Raw genomic sequence first — 15,337 nt, 5'->3', positions numbered from 1 at the left:
AAGCTCTTCCCTGAAGTGTAATCACACTGCTGTCACGGAGCATGACTGACATGAGGCGGAACAGCAATTTGCTATCTAATCTTCATTGTAATTCTAACCCTGTCACTAGAGATGCCTGTTCTGATTAATGAAGTGGGTAACTCATCAAAATTCCTCAGCTATTTCCCTTTTGTCAGAAAGCTCAGTGATAATTGCATCAAAATTCTCAGTCATGGAAAAATAAACAATGCATTGTAAAGAGGACAAAAATGTCAACAAGTTTACAATTTATTTCTGCTGAAAAGAACTGACTGTGGTGCAACCAGGGGTCGAGGGGAGTTGGCCAAGGCTTGCCTCCACAGTAGCAAGAAAGCTACAGGCCCCCCAGGTGCCCCCAGGTGGCTCCTTGCTGCTCCCTGCCCAAAAGGAACAGGCCCTCGGTAGCTACAGAGGAAGTAACTTTTTCCTTTTGGGGATCACTACAGCTAGGCACAAGCCCCACAGAACCTAGGCATCCCTGGGGCTGGGGAGAGGAGGATCCTATCAGGGCCAAACGAATGCCCCTGGGAAGGAGTATCCTGTGACCACCCTACTCCTGATTTTCATAATTACGCCCCAAAGAAAAGAGAGGAAGTCATTGTGCCCCCTACCCCAAAGCAGAAATACTGTGATAACTAATTACATTAGGGAAAATACATTCAGTTCTCTGCACACAGTGCTAAGACCTGACAATGCCTGGTTCCATGGAAAAGCCCAGAGGCCCAAACTTTGACAAGCACTGCTGTGCGAAACGCTAACAACACCGGTTACAGACAAAAAGCCACTTTTGTCATATCCCGGAAGATGCGATGCTCTTTTAACTTCTGTATTTAAATTTTTTTCCTTCCTTTTTTAAACTTAAAACAAAACCAAAAAACACCCTTATTACAGAAATTTAACAAACATACCCAAAAGTAGAACAGAAGAATGAACCCCTCATTCAACTTTAAAAATTACCAGCATTTTGCTGATCTTATTTTCTCTCTCCTTCCTCTATTTTTTTTTTCTGGAATATTTACAAATAAATCCCATACATCAGACATTGTATCACTTCACCCACAAATGTGTGAGTTTGTATTGCCAACGTAAGGAGATTTTGTAAATTCTTCTTAATTCTGCTAAGAACTTTAATCAATTATATTGCTTTTATTAATCTAAGTCTGTTTCACTTCAGAAATAATACAATTTCAGAAAGCAATTGCTTAGTCATACCATATAGTAAAGTCTTAAGCAGCAAAACTCTCTGGGATCTTTTAAAGAAGAATGATCGCAATAATGCCTATAACCTGACTATTCATTAGGATAGTGCGCCTTCCCCAATTAAGCGGAGCTTAGACCAGTTTTCAGGGCCTTGTGTCTTTAGGGAGGGCAGACCTGCTGCTTCCCATGACCTCTCTCCTTTCCTCTTTCTTCCTTCCAGACTTCCTTCCCCCCTCTACCAGTCCCCACTCCCTGCCCACTCTCCCCCACCCCCAGCCACACACATTCAAACTAAGCCAAGAGTAGAGCTCACCTCAGAATATATATTAGACAAATGTTAGGTTCCCCTCCAGGGTTAGTCTGACAGTGAGACAATGATGTGATGTCATTTGTTTCCACGCATATGGTTCTCAAGATCCTTAAAAATATTCACCTGAAATGTCTAGTGTTTAGGGGAAAATATTCTACGCCGTAAAATTTTATGGAACAGGCTCCGTCTATGCCAAAGGCTCTTTTCTTTTTTCTTTTTTTTTAAGATTTTATTTATTTATTTGACAGAGAGAGAGACAGCCAGTGAGGGAGAGAGCACAAACAGGGGGAGTGGGAGAGGAAGAAGCAGGCTCCCAGCGGAGGAGCCGGATGTGAGGCTCGATCCCAGGACTCTGAGATCACGCCCTGAGCCGAAGGCAAATGCTCAACGACTGTGCCACCCAGGCGCCCCCAAAGGCTCTTTTCTTATTTTTTTTTTCAAAGCAGAATTTAATCAGCACTTTTTCCAAAAGACAAAAAATTACTTATACATGAATTGGAAACTCTGGCTCAAAAAACAGCTTCGTGGCATTTTGAAAAGCAAAACACCAACACGATGTTTTGGTAAAATGGCCCTCAGTATCCCTCTGGGAGAATGGGAAACATAAGTGACTCACAGGGTGAGGGCAAGGAAGACTAGAACAGCAGAATAAACAATCTCCGTACCAATGCCGACAAAATTTTACCTGGAAATTTCCCAGAGTTAGCTGTATGAAGTAATATAGAATAATGTTTCCAACCCCTCCTAAAACGCATACCACATGTGTTCTTGGCAATAAGCTTGGAGGGGAACGTTACATGAATCCCAGTGTCCTTCGCACGTGTGCCCGGCATTTCTTTCTCTGCAGTTTTATTTGCAAAGAGGCTTTTCCTTCATTTCCTTCCTCAAACACAGACAGGATGGTTGCTATGTTTCCACTCAGAAATGGCTTTACTTAAGTGGCATGTAGGCAGTCCCGACAGAACGAAGATCTTTGGAGATGAATCGTGCTATATAAATGAGGTACTTAACTACAGTTTTCATCATCTTGTCAGGAAAAGCCAGGCTTCTTTTCCATGTATCTCCACGTTCCCCTGGTTTAGGTTGGGGTGGCCTTTTGGAAGATGCTATGCCGTAAGCGCAATATTAACAATGATTCCTTTGGGCCACTATGATCTTACTCTCTAAGAGAAAAACCCAACCAAATAAGCAAACCAAAACCTTCCCCCACAGAATTAAGATTTAAGTTAGTATCAACTCATCTTCCATTGTTCTCTTCAACTTTCACAAGCAGCAAAGATCACAGACTTTCCTATCTTCTTTTAAGAAAACATAAAATGTATTTCAGAACAGGGTGAGAATTAAGAAGGCCATTTTCCAAATAGTCTAAGAGTTTCACAGTTAATCCCTTGTTGCTTCTGCTAATTAGCAATGACATGAGGATTGCTGCATCTCCCCAAGAGATTTCACTGCAAGATCAAAGAGAAAATAGGAAGGAAAATGGAAGTAGAAAGTTTCTATACAAAACCAGATGTTTTTGATAAAACAAAGAGACCGGGCAATGAACTACGTGGGGAAGATGCACGCACAGGGCTGCACTTGAACCTGGGTTTGGATGAGAGGGCCTGCTCTCTCTCAGGAAGTCTCCTATTAAATAACTGCGCCCACATGGCAATGTGAAGAGATTGTTTGGGGGAACAAATACAAGCCAGAGTCAAAGCACAGAGCATTACAAGAATTAAAGGAGCTTGAACTGGAACTCCTCCTAGAAACAGATGCTTTAAAGTCTTCCTACAAATACTCTATATAGCTTGCCGTTGGGTTTGTGCCAGTGAACCATTCTGAGAGTGCTGACAAGAGTTTCCTGGTATCTAGCCGCTCACTGCAAGCCAGGCATCCCCCTTTTTATCCTGTGGTCATATTTAGGCTGCTGAGTGTTCAATTTCATTACCCAAGGGCAGCTTTAGGCTCCTTTAGAACCAGGCCAGGAATGTGGACTGGGGCCAAGGTAATGAGCCCAGGGGGCCTGCTACTCCGTGGCATTTACCAGAGGACTGTCCTGTCTCCAGCCAAGTCTACATAAAAACCTGAGGAGTCTGGTAGGTGGATTTTCCCCATGTCTCAGTTACACTCATATACACGGGGGAAATCAAAATTACAGGTTCACTAGCCATATTGCAAATGAATAACATAATCACACTGAAGGGGAAGGGGAAGGGGAAGAAGAGAACTAACCTAAGTAATAATATTCTGGCTGAGTAAGACTGAAAATGGACATAATGTACAAATACTGTAGTCTGGTTAGTGAATTTGTTTACATAGCAGTATGGGTTAGCAATTCTGCAACGACTTTTACAGTATATCAGGATTAAAAAAGTAAATATATTTTGGATAATAAGCACCAGGTTTCTCACTGCCAGAGAAAGGAATTACAAGTAAGCAAGGGGGAAAGGGTGCACTAAAACGTGTGATGCTGGATTAGGGTTGAAGGCATAATTATGAATTCATGATTATTTTAATAAACATACAGATAGTTATAGAAATAAATTATAAATAAGGAAGAGGAAAGGATACCATGACCCCTGTGTTACTGCACTGGAATTAGAGATACCTGTATGAACTCATGAATTTTAATATGTATACAGATAGACAAACTCAGAAATACACATCATGTGTATATATGTGTGGGTTAGTATACACACATTTCCCAGCTCTGTCTGCTGAGTAATGACACCCCAGTAGCAGTAAGAGCGGCCAGTATTCATATCTGGGTTTCTAAATACTATTTTTCAAAAAGAAACCAGAGTTTCGTGTAGAAGTGGTTGGTTCCAGGGCTAGGACCGGGAAAACACAAGATGGGCTTGGAATGTCCTATGGTGCCAGAAAGAAAGGAAGTGCTCAAAACAGGACGGAAGCATTTTGAAAGAACAAAGACATCAACCTGAAAGATTTCCCAATGGCCAAAGTTAGAACAATTTGAGTAATAAACAATGATAATAATAGATTATCACCCACAGAATAAAATAAATACCCATGAGCCCATACTGATAAAAGGACATAATTAAATAAATGAATAAATAAATAGGTGGGGGGAAAAGGAAAGGTTTTCTTTCTAGAATAATTTTAATTAATAAGTTGAGAAGAAATGAGGGAAATACAAAATCATCATTAGACAAATACATGAATGTTACAGGCAAGATCTATCAATGATGCTGAAATTAATAAGTGAAAGTTTAAGGAGAAACAGGATATTTGCATAGTTTTACAATATCTCCTCTAAGACATTCCAAAGGAGATACAGCAACTTTACAGTACAGGGGCACCTAGGTGGCTCAGTCCTTTAAGCATCCAACTCTTGGTTTCGGCTCAGGTCATGATTTCAGGGTTATAAGATCGAGCCCTGCATCAGGCTCTGCACTGGGCATGGAGCCTGCTTGAGATTCTCTGTCTCCCCTCCCCCCACTCCCAAAGCTCATGCTCACTCATGCTCGCTCTCTCTCAAAAAGATAAAGAAATAATAAATAAGTAAACACAATAAAAAATAAAAATAAAAGAAACTTTATAGTACAGAAACCCAGCACCCTAACATTGTGTAACCCTGACAGGATCCTGAGAAGGGCACAGCATCACTTCTTGTAGTTATCTTGCCAAGAATGCATAATCTCAATCTAAGCAGGAGAAAATATCAGAAAACCCAAACTGAGAGACATTCTACAAAATACCTGATCAGTACCCTTAAAAAATGTCAAGGTCATAAAAGACAAGGCAAGACTGAGGAGCTGTCACAAAGCTGGAAGAGGCAAAGGAGACATGACAGCTCTATGAAACAGAATTTTGGACTGAGTCCTAGACACATACTCCTAGGCCTTCTCTAATGTAGAATCATGGGCTGAGTCTTGGAATAGAAAAAGGCCATTAGTGGAAAAACTGGTGACGTTCTAATACGGTCTATAGTTTAGTTAATGGTATTTAATGGTATTGTACCAAGGTTAATTTCCTAGTTTCGATAATTATGCTATGCTTACATAAGATGTTAACATTGGGGAAAGCTGCGTGAAGGGAATTCAGGTATTCTGCGTCCTGTTTCTGCAATTCTTCTGTATGTCTAAAATTACTTCAAAATAAGAACTCAACAACTATAAAGTAGAGGTTTAGATCAAGCAGAATCTGTGAGGAGTGGAGATAATTTATTCATAATCTCGCATTTTTAAGTTACACTGGTCTTTTAAAAACTGAGTAATCTGTTTTAGGTGGACCACTAATTTTGTAAAACTCCTTACAAGTGCCTAAAATTCCTAGCTAGCCACTTCTATCTAAAACATATATTATTTCTTTCTGTACAGTGAACTTCAGTGAAATTTAAAAATTAAGTTTCTAGAAAACACACACCTTATTCATCTCTCACTGGTTGGATAACATATCATGGCAGGTTTTCCTCACTCCTTCTCTAGATGGCCCCCTGAGTACTCATCTCCTTTCCTATTTTCCTTCAGAAATCTGAACTGTTATTGTAGGAGGACACACCAATTCTGTCTCCTGAAGGATGCACCATCTGAGTCCTTGCCAATCTTTCTCAAAATGTTCATCCCAACTCTTAGCATTTCCTCCTGCTACTCTTCCCTCGCTAGTCCTAAAGCCAAAACTCTGACCAAAATTCTTGTTTTATATCTCAATAATTATGCCTTCTTGCCCAACAGTCCAAAATGCCTCCATCAAACATGTCTTTTTTTAAAAAAAGGATTTGAGAGAGAGAGAGAGAGCACAAGAGACAGGGAGGCGTAGACTCCCTGCTGAGCAGGGAGCTTGACACAGGGCTCCATCCTAGGACCCTGGGATCATGACCTGAGCCAAAGGCAGATGCTTAACTGCTTAAATGATGAGCCACCCAGGTGCCCCATATCTCTTTTTAAATTGCTTAGATTTAATTATACTATTACTATTAATACAATATTACTCTCTTGCTCATATCCCAGTTATCAATATTATATTCAAATTCCTGTTACTGATTTCCAGGGCTTCTGTAAGTCTGTCCTATATTTATCAAGCTCCCTCAGTATCATCTTGACATCGACTTTTCTCTTGTTAAATCAGTGCATTCCTGCATTCACTTCACTAACTTTCATTGAATTTCAGCAAAGCCTAAGGCTCTGGGTGGGTGTTGTAAGAAATATAAAATATCCATATTTATCTTTCTCATCCAACCTTCTCATTTTACAAATCTTCCAACTAATCCCTTTCACCTGAAATGTTACAAGTCCCAAATGCTTACTGCTGTCAATCCCACTTCACGCAAAGAAACTTCTGCTTTAAATGGCCTGGAAAGGATGCTCATTTCTCAATAAAAATTGACCAGTTTTTGTTTTGTTTTATTTTTACAAAACGTGAAAGTAAAAGAGAGGGAGAAAAGAGTAAAATAAAATGCAGACCATGAAAAGGAGAAGTCCATCATTGCTTTAAGATCCTAGCTACCAGAAGGCAAGTGACTTGTCCAAGTAATTTTTCTGAATAATCCAGAAGACTGTGGAAGCCAAGCTTTCAAAACCTACAAGAGATCTACATTAGTAGTTACATGCCATTCTGAAAAGAGTAATTTAGGAAGCCACCCTAAATTCACACCCGATTTCCCATGATCACACAGAGTATCTATAAGAATATCCCCTGGACAGGGGACTGGAGCACCGTCTCATGCCCTAGGCCAGCTGGGCAGCACAGAACCAGTGGTGTGGACAATTTGGTATTTGTGATGAGGCTCAGTTGGGCTCAGTGTGACACTGGCCCATCTCTGATGGAGCCGTCTGTCATTTACGCCACAGAATGCTGAAAAAAGAGAAATTATAATTCCTACCTGATGATTTTCCTTGTAAGTCTGGATTAAAAACTCTCTCAATTTCTTCTTTCTTTCTTTTGCCATTTTTTCTTCATCCAGAAGAATATAATCACTTTGAAACATGCCTTTTTCTGTATTTTTTGGAGAATTTTCTTCCTGCTTTCTCCTCTCTCTGTTAACAATTTTAAAAATACATGTATGAACAACAGACTTAATGATGGGTAATTACAACCTACTATAGTGAATGAACACTGAATTTTCCATCAGAAGACAGATTTTTATATCTGGTTCTAAAACTACATTGTAGGGTGATTTTTTTTTTAGCCTAAGTTTACTCCTTTATAAAATATAGATTAAATGAAATGAGAGACTGTTATACTCTGAAAAGTAGAAAGCCCTATAAATATTTTCGTCAAGTATTTTTATTGAGTTTATCATAGAGGGATACTTTGATCAAAATTTGAGAGTTAATAACATGCAGACATAAGTTCTCTCTTTTCTTCTAAGGGAGGCACAAAAAGAGGACCCTTAGGTAAGAAAGGGAGGAGATTTTTATCCCAAGGCTTTTACAAGGTTCCTAAGGAGAAAAATAAAAGAATCAGGTATTCTTTTATAAGGAGAGAGTGGAATTTATATTAATTCTAAAATAGCTCAAAAGAGAAAAAAATTGAACTTAACAATAAGGAAAAAGTCTTCAAGCAAGTGACAGGAATCACTCTAACTTTGTTGGTCATCTCTGGTCCTCCTCTGTCTCACCCATGTATCCTTTCTCGTCCAGGTCACCCCTCTTCCACATGCCAATTCAAACAAGCTCACAGCCACTGCCTTCTTACTGGAGTGTACAAAGAATATGTATGTGTATGTGTGGGAGGTATACATACTACCAATGATACGGTAAAAATAGCACCCAGTCGGGATCAGGGTTCATGGGCTCCGGCCACAAACCAGCTGTGAAAACTCACACAAGTCACCTTGTCTTTCTGAATTTCACTTTATAGTTGTAGGAACTCAAGTTGGGAGGGTTGCCAGAATACCCTATAGACATTCTCATATACCTACAGAGAACATGTTATATCTTATTATTTGTGATGTTAACCAGCACTTGGTTAAAGGGGACCTCTCCAGTATAAAGTTGCCATTTCCCCCTTAATTAATAAATTAATAATTAATAAATCTCTTACAGGAGATATTTTGAAACTACGCAATAAAGAAGATTTAGGATAGCTTACAAATGAATTAAAAAGCTCTATCAATAATAAAATTTTACTGGCTCTATCCAAATGCCGTAACAGTGTTATATTAGATAGTTATAGGCAGATCACAGTCGACATTTAAATACCGTTCTAATACCATGGATCTGATTTTCTAAAATAACATTAACATGTGTATCTGTTATGAAGGGAATAGTTGCTCACTGTGAAAAACTGGATATAAAAGCCATCCATATTTCCACCCAGAAAAACAACACTAACATGTCAGTGCTGTCTCATTGTATAACCATTTTCATTAATTTCTCCAGTATTTATTAATGTCCATTATAAATAACATTATATTATCTTTGTGGACAAATCTTTGTCTGGATTTCTGATCATTTTCTTAAGGGTGTTTTCCTAAGACTGGAATTTCCAGGTCAAGCGGTAATACCATTTTCATGGCTCCTGTTGTTTATTGCCAAATTGCCTTCTGGAACCTGAAATCAGTTCATCTGCTAGCAGTATAGCATGTTATCTGAACCACTGTAACCATGGATAAGATTTTAACTTTTAAAAGGAACGAGTGGTCAGTGAGCATCTGCTGCGTGCCCAGGACGAGCAGAGCTTCCCACTACCATCAACTGTTACTTGTTTTCACAATTTATTTTAGGTCAGCCTAGATTTTTCAGGGTTTAAAAGCAATCTGAAAAGTGAGGTCGACCTTAGTAAGAGCTCACTAAAACACCCGTGATTGCTTTCTAAAAGGAATGGTGTCTGGAGGAGGCCTAAGCCTGGCACTTGAAAGAGTGAAGCACTCGTCGGCTGCCGAGCGGTTTTAAACTGGGTAGAATCAGAGCAACCAGGAACACGGGGGAAAGCTGCGTAGGCTGATGGGGGCGGGAGGGATTATCTCATAGGTCTTTCTGGCCTCTGAGTCTAAGTATTCAGTCACTTCAGGCACGGTGCAGTTCATGCCTCAGTGCTGTTTCTCAGAATAAATACATTACTTCTTTCATCTAGAAGCTCATTTTCTGCATGAGGGTACGTAACAGTACTACATCCTGTGAGGACTATTTTGATTTTCCTCTTATGTCAGATATTCCTGCTCTTTATCAGTGGTTGGGAGGCAATGAGGACTCTGTATGATTACCAGAAGATAAGAAGACATAGGCTGAGGCACAATTAGCAAGCAATTTTAACAATGTTCAGGTAACCAAAGAAATGCAAACGAACCAACACAATACCTACTAAAAGTGCAAAAATATTGAAAACCACAGTACCCCCCAATGCTAAGAAGAGTGTGGTAACCCGGCCCACTGCCAGCAATAGTGTAAATAAGTACAACCCATTTGGAAAGCAATTTGGCAATGTTTCAAGAGTCATCAAAGGCCTATACCATCTAACTCAGTAATTACACGCCTAAGAATGTACAAAGCTCTATGCTTAAGGAAGCTCACTGCATTATTATATGGTGAAAAACCTGAAATAGTTGAAATGCTTATCAGACGGGGGAAGGTCATTACATAAATTATGGTTTAGGAACTCAATGGAGTAATAATATACAGACCTCAGGACTCTGGGCAATGTGTTAATTAAAACAAGCAAAATAAATGTACTTTATGGTTGCAATTAAGTATGTAAAGGGATCAAGATGCAGATGTAAACACTTAATTTGTTAAGATCGTGGAACAGTGATTTCTTCTTTGTGTTTCGTTATCACAATGTCCGTGTTCTTAAACTTCCAATATGACTGCTTAGACAAAAACAGCTCCACACGGCGCCCCACGGCGGGCTTACATTTTCCATGCTTCTTCCACAGTGCGTCTCCTCTCAATTATCTCCCTCCGCAGCTTTACCATCTCCCTTTGAATCTCCTCCTCCTCTTTTTTGGCCTCCAGAGCCTTCTTTTTCTTCTCTTCCTGCACCAAATACTGAGCCTCCAAGAAGACCGATTTTTTCAGGGTCTTTTCCATTCTCTGGCGCTCCAGTTCTTTCTCACGTCTCATGCGATTTTCTTTCACCTTACAGAGGACACAATGAGGGTGAGATGCAGCCTTTCAAGTAGGAAAGGATACGGAAAAGCTTAGAATACATTTTCAAGTTCACTATAGGCCCAGTTTGAAACATTCTGGCCCAGAAGCTCACTGTTCATTGGAAGAATAGGAAGAATTCATTTGTTTACTTGGGTAAGAGCCAATACAAAAGTCTAGATGAAGTCAGGTAAGGGGGCTCCCAGCACTCTGGGAATGATCTGCGCCATGGAAAAGCTGAGAATCTACTGGGTTGGATGCCAAGTTCTGGATTCTTACTTGGTAATGATTTTCCACTCCTAAAATTTTCCAAGGTGTACACTACTGCTCTTTATTTAGGCTCTATGGGCACGCCGATTATAATTTAAGAAAGAATATGGATATTTTGGGGAGGCTACATCATGAAAGATGCAACAGTGATTTACTGCCACGAGGAACACAACACTACTCATTCTGATCGTTATTTAAATGTATCAGTGATTCTGGCTCATATTTGGAAATCTAAACCATGACTTTCACAGATATTTCTAAATAAGCACAATCAAATTTTCAAATCTATTAATTCTCTGGAGGCTTTCCGAGCTATGAATTAAGGAGTACTCCTTTACCTCCCTCTTCACTTACCTTTACCCTTATCTTACTCTCCACTTATGATAAGACTTCTAGATATTGGCAGTCTCTTATTGAACCTTCTCTCCTCCTTTTTATCATGAACCAAACTTGGATCATACTTCTACCCCTTTTCCTAACATCCTCAGTGCTGATTAGGCACACTTAATACTTTAAGGCAATCAGAAATTCAGGGTTATAAAAAGACAACATACAATGTATAGACATTCATTCTAGTTCAGTCTTAGTTCTGGACATGTGGAAAAGACTTGGTCATTCTGATTTCCTGAAGCTCCCCTACAAAGAGTTGAGACGCATCTTTTTCCTATAACCCACTATTTATCCCCTTTGAAGAAAAGAAAGTTCCCATATGCCTTTCTAATTCAAAACAGCTGAACTAGATTTAATTCAGATCTGTCCTCCCTTTCAAATTATAATCACAAAATGAGTGAATTTTTCAGTTGTCTGGAAAAGAATTATCATTATAACATTCACTAGAATATTCATGATATTAATATTTTGATGTCACAGTTCAAAAATCAAATTCAAGCAAAACCAATCTACATATTTATAATAGTACTATATACAAACTAATAAAGTTTAGTTCACCACTCCATTGTTCAAAATCAATTATTCCTTTTTTGGTTTTCTTAAATAAATTGTTTCCTGTCCTCAGTTTATGAGCATTATTTTTCTTCTGAAGTTCTTATATTTTATTTTTATTCTTTCTAACCAAACCACAGATGGCACTCTTTTTCATAATAAAGCCTAAGTCTTTATTTAAGCTTATTAAATGTGCTACACAAAGATTGCTTCCTGTTACCCATTTTAATTTTGTTTTTCCCTCCCACCTGCTTATGTCTCATCTCCATGGTAAGACGAGGATCCTTCTGCTGCTGCTTGTCTTGGTTTCCATTCATTCCAAGATCTTCCAACATTCCAGAATCCACCACTTTTTTATGGAGCAGATGGTCTATAAATTTTTGAACGGTGGTACTTTCCTCTTCTTCCTCCAAATAGCCACACAACTCTGGGGGAGACAGAGCAACAACAACAAAAAAGGGAAAATTTTAAAAAAATTTAGTATAATTTCCATATTTATATAAATAATCCTGGTATAATAAAAATACGAAGCTGTGAGTGTTCAATAAATAGTAACTGATAATGCCAATTGGATGAGTATAGCCCTCAGCAATTAACTACCTTCAAGTGAGAGGAAAAACAATTCCACTCATAAGGAATCATCCTCACCCAAGTCACTAAAGACTCCTTCACTGCCAAATGTAAACGATACTACTTCAGTCTAAACATCCTTGGAGACTCCATTGTGTTTTTTTTAAATGGCTTTATTGAGGTATAACTGACATACAATACACTGTAAATATTTAAAGTCTACCATAAGTTTTGACATATACATCTACCAGTAAAACCATCGCTATAATCAAGATAAAGAACATGTCTGTCAGCTCCAAAAGGGTCCTCATGCTGATTTGCAATCTCCTCCTCCCACTCCTCCCCATGTTCTCGGTCTTATCCCAGGCAACCACAGATCTGCTTTCTCTCAGTATAAATTAATTTACATTTTCTAGAATTTCTTATCAATTAAATCATACACTATGTACTCTTTTTTTGGGGTCAGGCTTCTTTTACTCAACATAATTATTTCTGAGATTCATCATGTTGTTGTGTCAATAGTTTATCACTTTTTATTGCTGATTAGTATTCCACTGTATGGGTATACCATAATTTGTTCATTCATTCATGGATAGACATTTGGGCTGTTTCCAGATTTTGGCTATGACAAATAAAGTTGTTATAAACATTTGTGTACAAGTTTTTGTATGAACGTATGCTTTCTTTTCTCTTGGAAAAATGCCTAGGAGTGGAATGGCTGGATCATAGAAGTATCTGTTTAACTTTTACAAAAACTGTCAAACAGTTTTCCAAAGTGGTTACAAAATTTTATATTCTCACCAGCAGCATAGGAGTGTTCCAGTTCCTCTGATCCTCACCAATCCTTAGTATGCTCAGTCTTTGGATATAGGCCATTTTGATAGGTATGTAGTGGTTACTCAAGGTAGTTTTAATTTGCCTTTTCTCAACGACTAATGATATGAACATTTTCCCTGCTGATGTTTAGTTCCATACATTATTGAGAATAGGGTATGAGGTCTCCAAATGATTTGGACAATTGTGCAATTACCTATTTCTCCCTTCGACTTTGTCAGTTTTTGCTTCATGTATTTTGGGACTTTTTTTTTTTAAAGATTTTATTTATTTGAAAGAGAGAGAGATAGAGAGAACATGAGAGGGGAAGGGGCAGAAGGAGAGGGAGAAGCAGCCTCCCCATTGAGCAGGGAGCCTGACACAGGACTTGGTCCCAGGACCCCGAAATTATGACCTGAGCTGAAGGCAGACACTTAACCAACAGAGCCACACAGGTACCCCTATATTGAGGCTCCTTTGTTAGGTGTACGTATGTTTATACTTGTTATGTTTTCTTGATAGCTGACCCTTTATCATTATAAAATGCCTGTCTTTGTTCCTAGTAACAATTTTTTATGTTAAAGTCTATTTTTTTCTGATATTAGTAAGCTGCTCTCTCTTTTGGTTACTGATTGCATGGTATATCTTTTCCCATCTTTTTACTTTCAATCTATTTGTATCTTTGGATTTAAATTGTGTCTCCTGTAGACAGCATATAGTTACATCATATTTTAAAAATCATTCTGCCAATCTTTGTCTTTTAATTGGAATATTTAATCCACTTACATTAGATGTAATTCCTGATAAGGTACGACTTATGTTTGTCATTTTGGTATTCGTTTTCTGTATGTCTTCTCTAAATGCCCTTTGTCAGGTTGAGGAATTTATCTTCCATTACTAGTTTGCTGAGCATTTTTATCAGGAATGGATGTTAGATTTTGTCAAGTACTTTTTCCGTGTCTATTGAGATAATTACATGTTAATCAATATTTTTGGTAAACATTCTTTTTGAATGGCTACATAATAGGAATGTTTTAATCTAAAAAAAAAGAAAACAAAAAACTATAAGCATAAGATGAGTGAGGCTTGGTATGATACTAGATGATAATTGCCAATCTAAGAAATATAACTAGATCTATTAGCACCATATGAAAGGAGTAATAGTTTCACTATATTCCATATATGCTTCAGAATAAACATACAGTATAGAAATGCCTCACTTTAATAATGACATTAATAAATTAGAAAACTTCTAGAAGGAGGCAACCAGCATGATAAGATTAAGAAACAATGTGATATAAAGAATTGTTGTGAGAACTGGTATATTTAAGCTAGGAACACTGAAGTATATGAGAGATCACATATGATTATATCACCTGCAAACAAACAAACAAACAAACAAACAAACAAACAAACAAACAAAAACAACAATACTTTTCTTGGGAAAAGGAACACGGTATTATTTTCTCTTGTACTAAAGGGTTATGGAGGTCAGCCTCCTAATTCTCCCTGGAGAGAATGTATAAAGCCTAGAGCCCCACAACAGCTGAATGGGCTCCTCCTATCCTGAGAGATGTGCTAGCAGAGATTATCCCATGTGAGGGATACTACAGAAGGATCTCTATCTGAGGGGGTGAAGAGGGGAGATCAGACTAGGTGATCTTGAAGGATTCCTCTAACTTTAAGAGCTCATGACATTGTGATTCCTGGGCTGGGGATTTCATAGATTTTGTAGAGTCCTAAACGAGGGGAGTGCTGCCAGGTGAGTTACCAAGGGCGTATGTGTGAGTTACACATGAGAAGATGCCACTACGCTGAGGAAAAAAATTCCAAATTCTGAGTACATTTGAGGAACCCTCACTCACTAGTTCTGTGTACAAGTAGTAAACTCTTTTATAAATATAAAATGTTAATATAGCCCCAAAGTAAAGAGTCATCCAGCAATATATGGGAAGAGATATTCAAAGAGCATTAATTGCTATTATAATCATAAGAAGAATTACAAATGGAATATTTTAATTTAAAAAACACCATGAACATACTGAGGATATAGAGAAGTAATTTAAATTGAACCAAGAAAAATTAAAGCCAATTATAAAACTAAGCAAATCACAGAAAAGTCAAATAATACATCATTTATTATTTAAAATAATTAAAAGACTTCTTAGATACATTCATTAGATAT

At 38.2% G+C, this 15,337-nt stretch overlaps 1 protein-coding gene across 2 annotated transcripts in view; it reads right to left on the bottom strand.

The window, feature by feature from the left end:
• Positions 1–15,337, bottom strand: part of CCDC191 (coiled-coil domain containing 191) — an 82,048-nt gene that overhangs the window by 53,335 nt on the left and 13,376 nt on the right. For both annotated transcript variants that reach the window (XM_045785140.2, XM_045785141.2), the window contains 3 exons: positions 12,018–12,196; positions 10,325–10,548; positions 7,353–7,506 (listed from right to left, as the gene is read on the bottom strand). In XM_045785140.2, coding sequence (XP_045641096.2) covers positions 7,353–7,506; positions 10,325–10,548; positions 12,018–12,196 — 557 coding nt within the window. The remainder of the gene's footprint in view (positions 1–7,352; positions 7,507–10,324; positions 10,549–12,017; positions 12,197–15,337) is intronic.

The sequence above is a fragment of the Ursus americanus genome, chromosome 4 (genome assembly GCF_024610735.1).
Source record: "Ursus americanus isolate L20-20 chromosome 4, mUrsAme1.1.p, whole genome shotgun sequence".
Lineage (NCBI taxonomy): Eukaryota > Metazoa > Chordata > Mammalia > Carnivora > Ursidae > Ursus > Ursus americanus.
The sequence above is the reverse complement of the archived record's forward strand: the minus strand, read 5'-3'. Positions and strand labels throughout refer to the sequence as shown.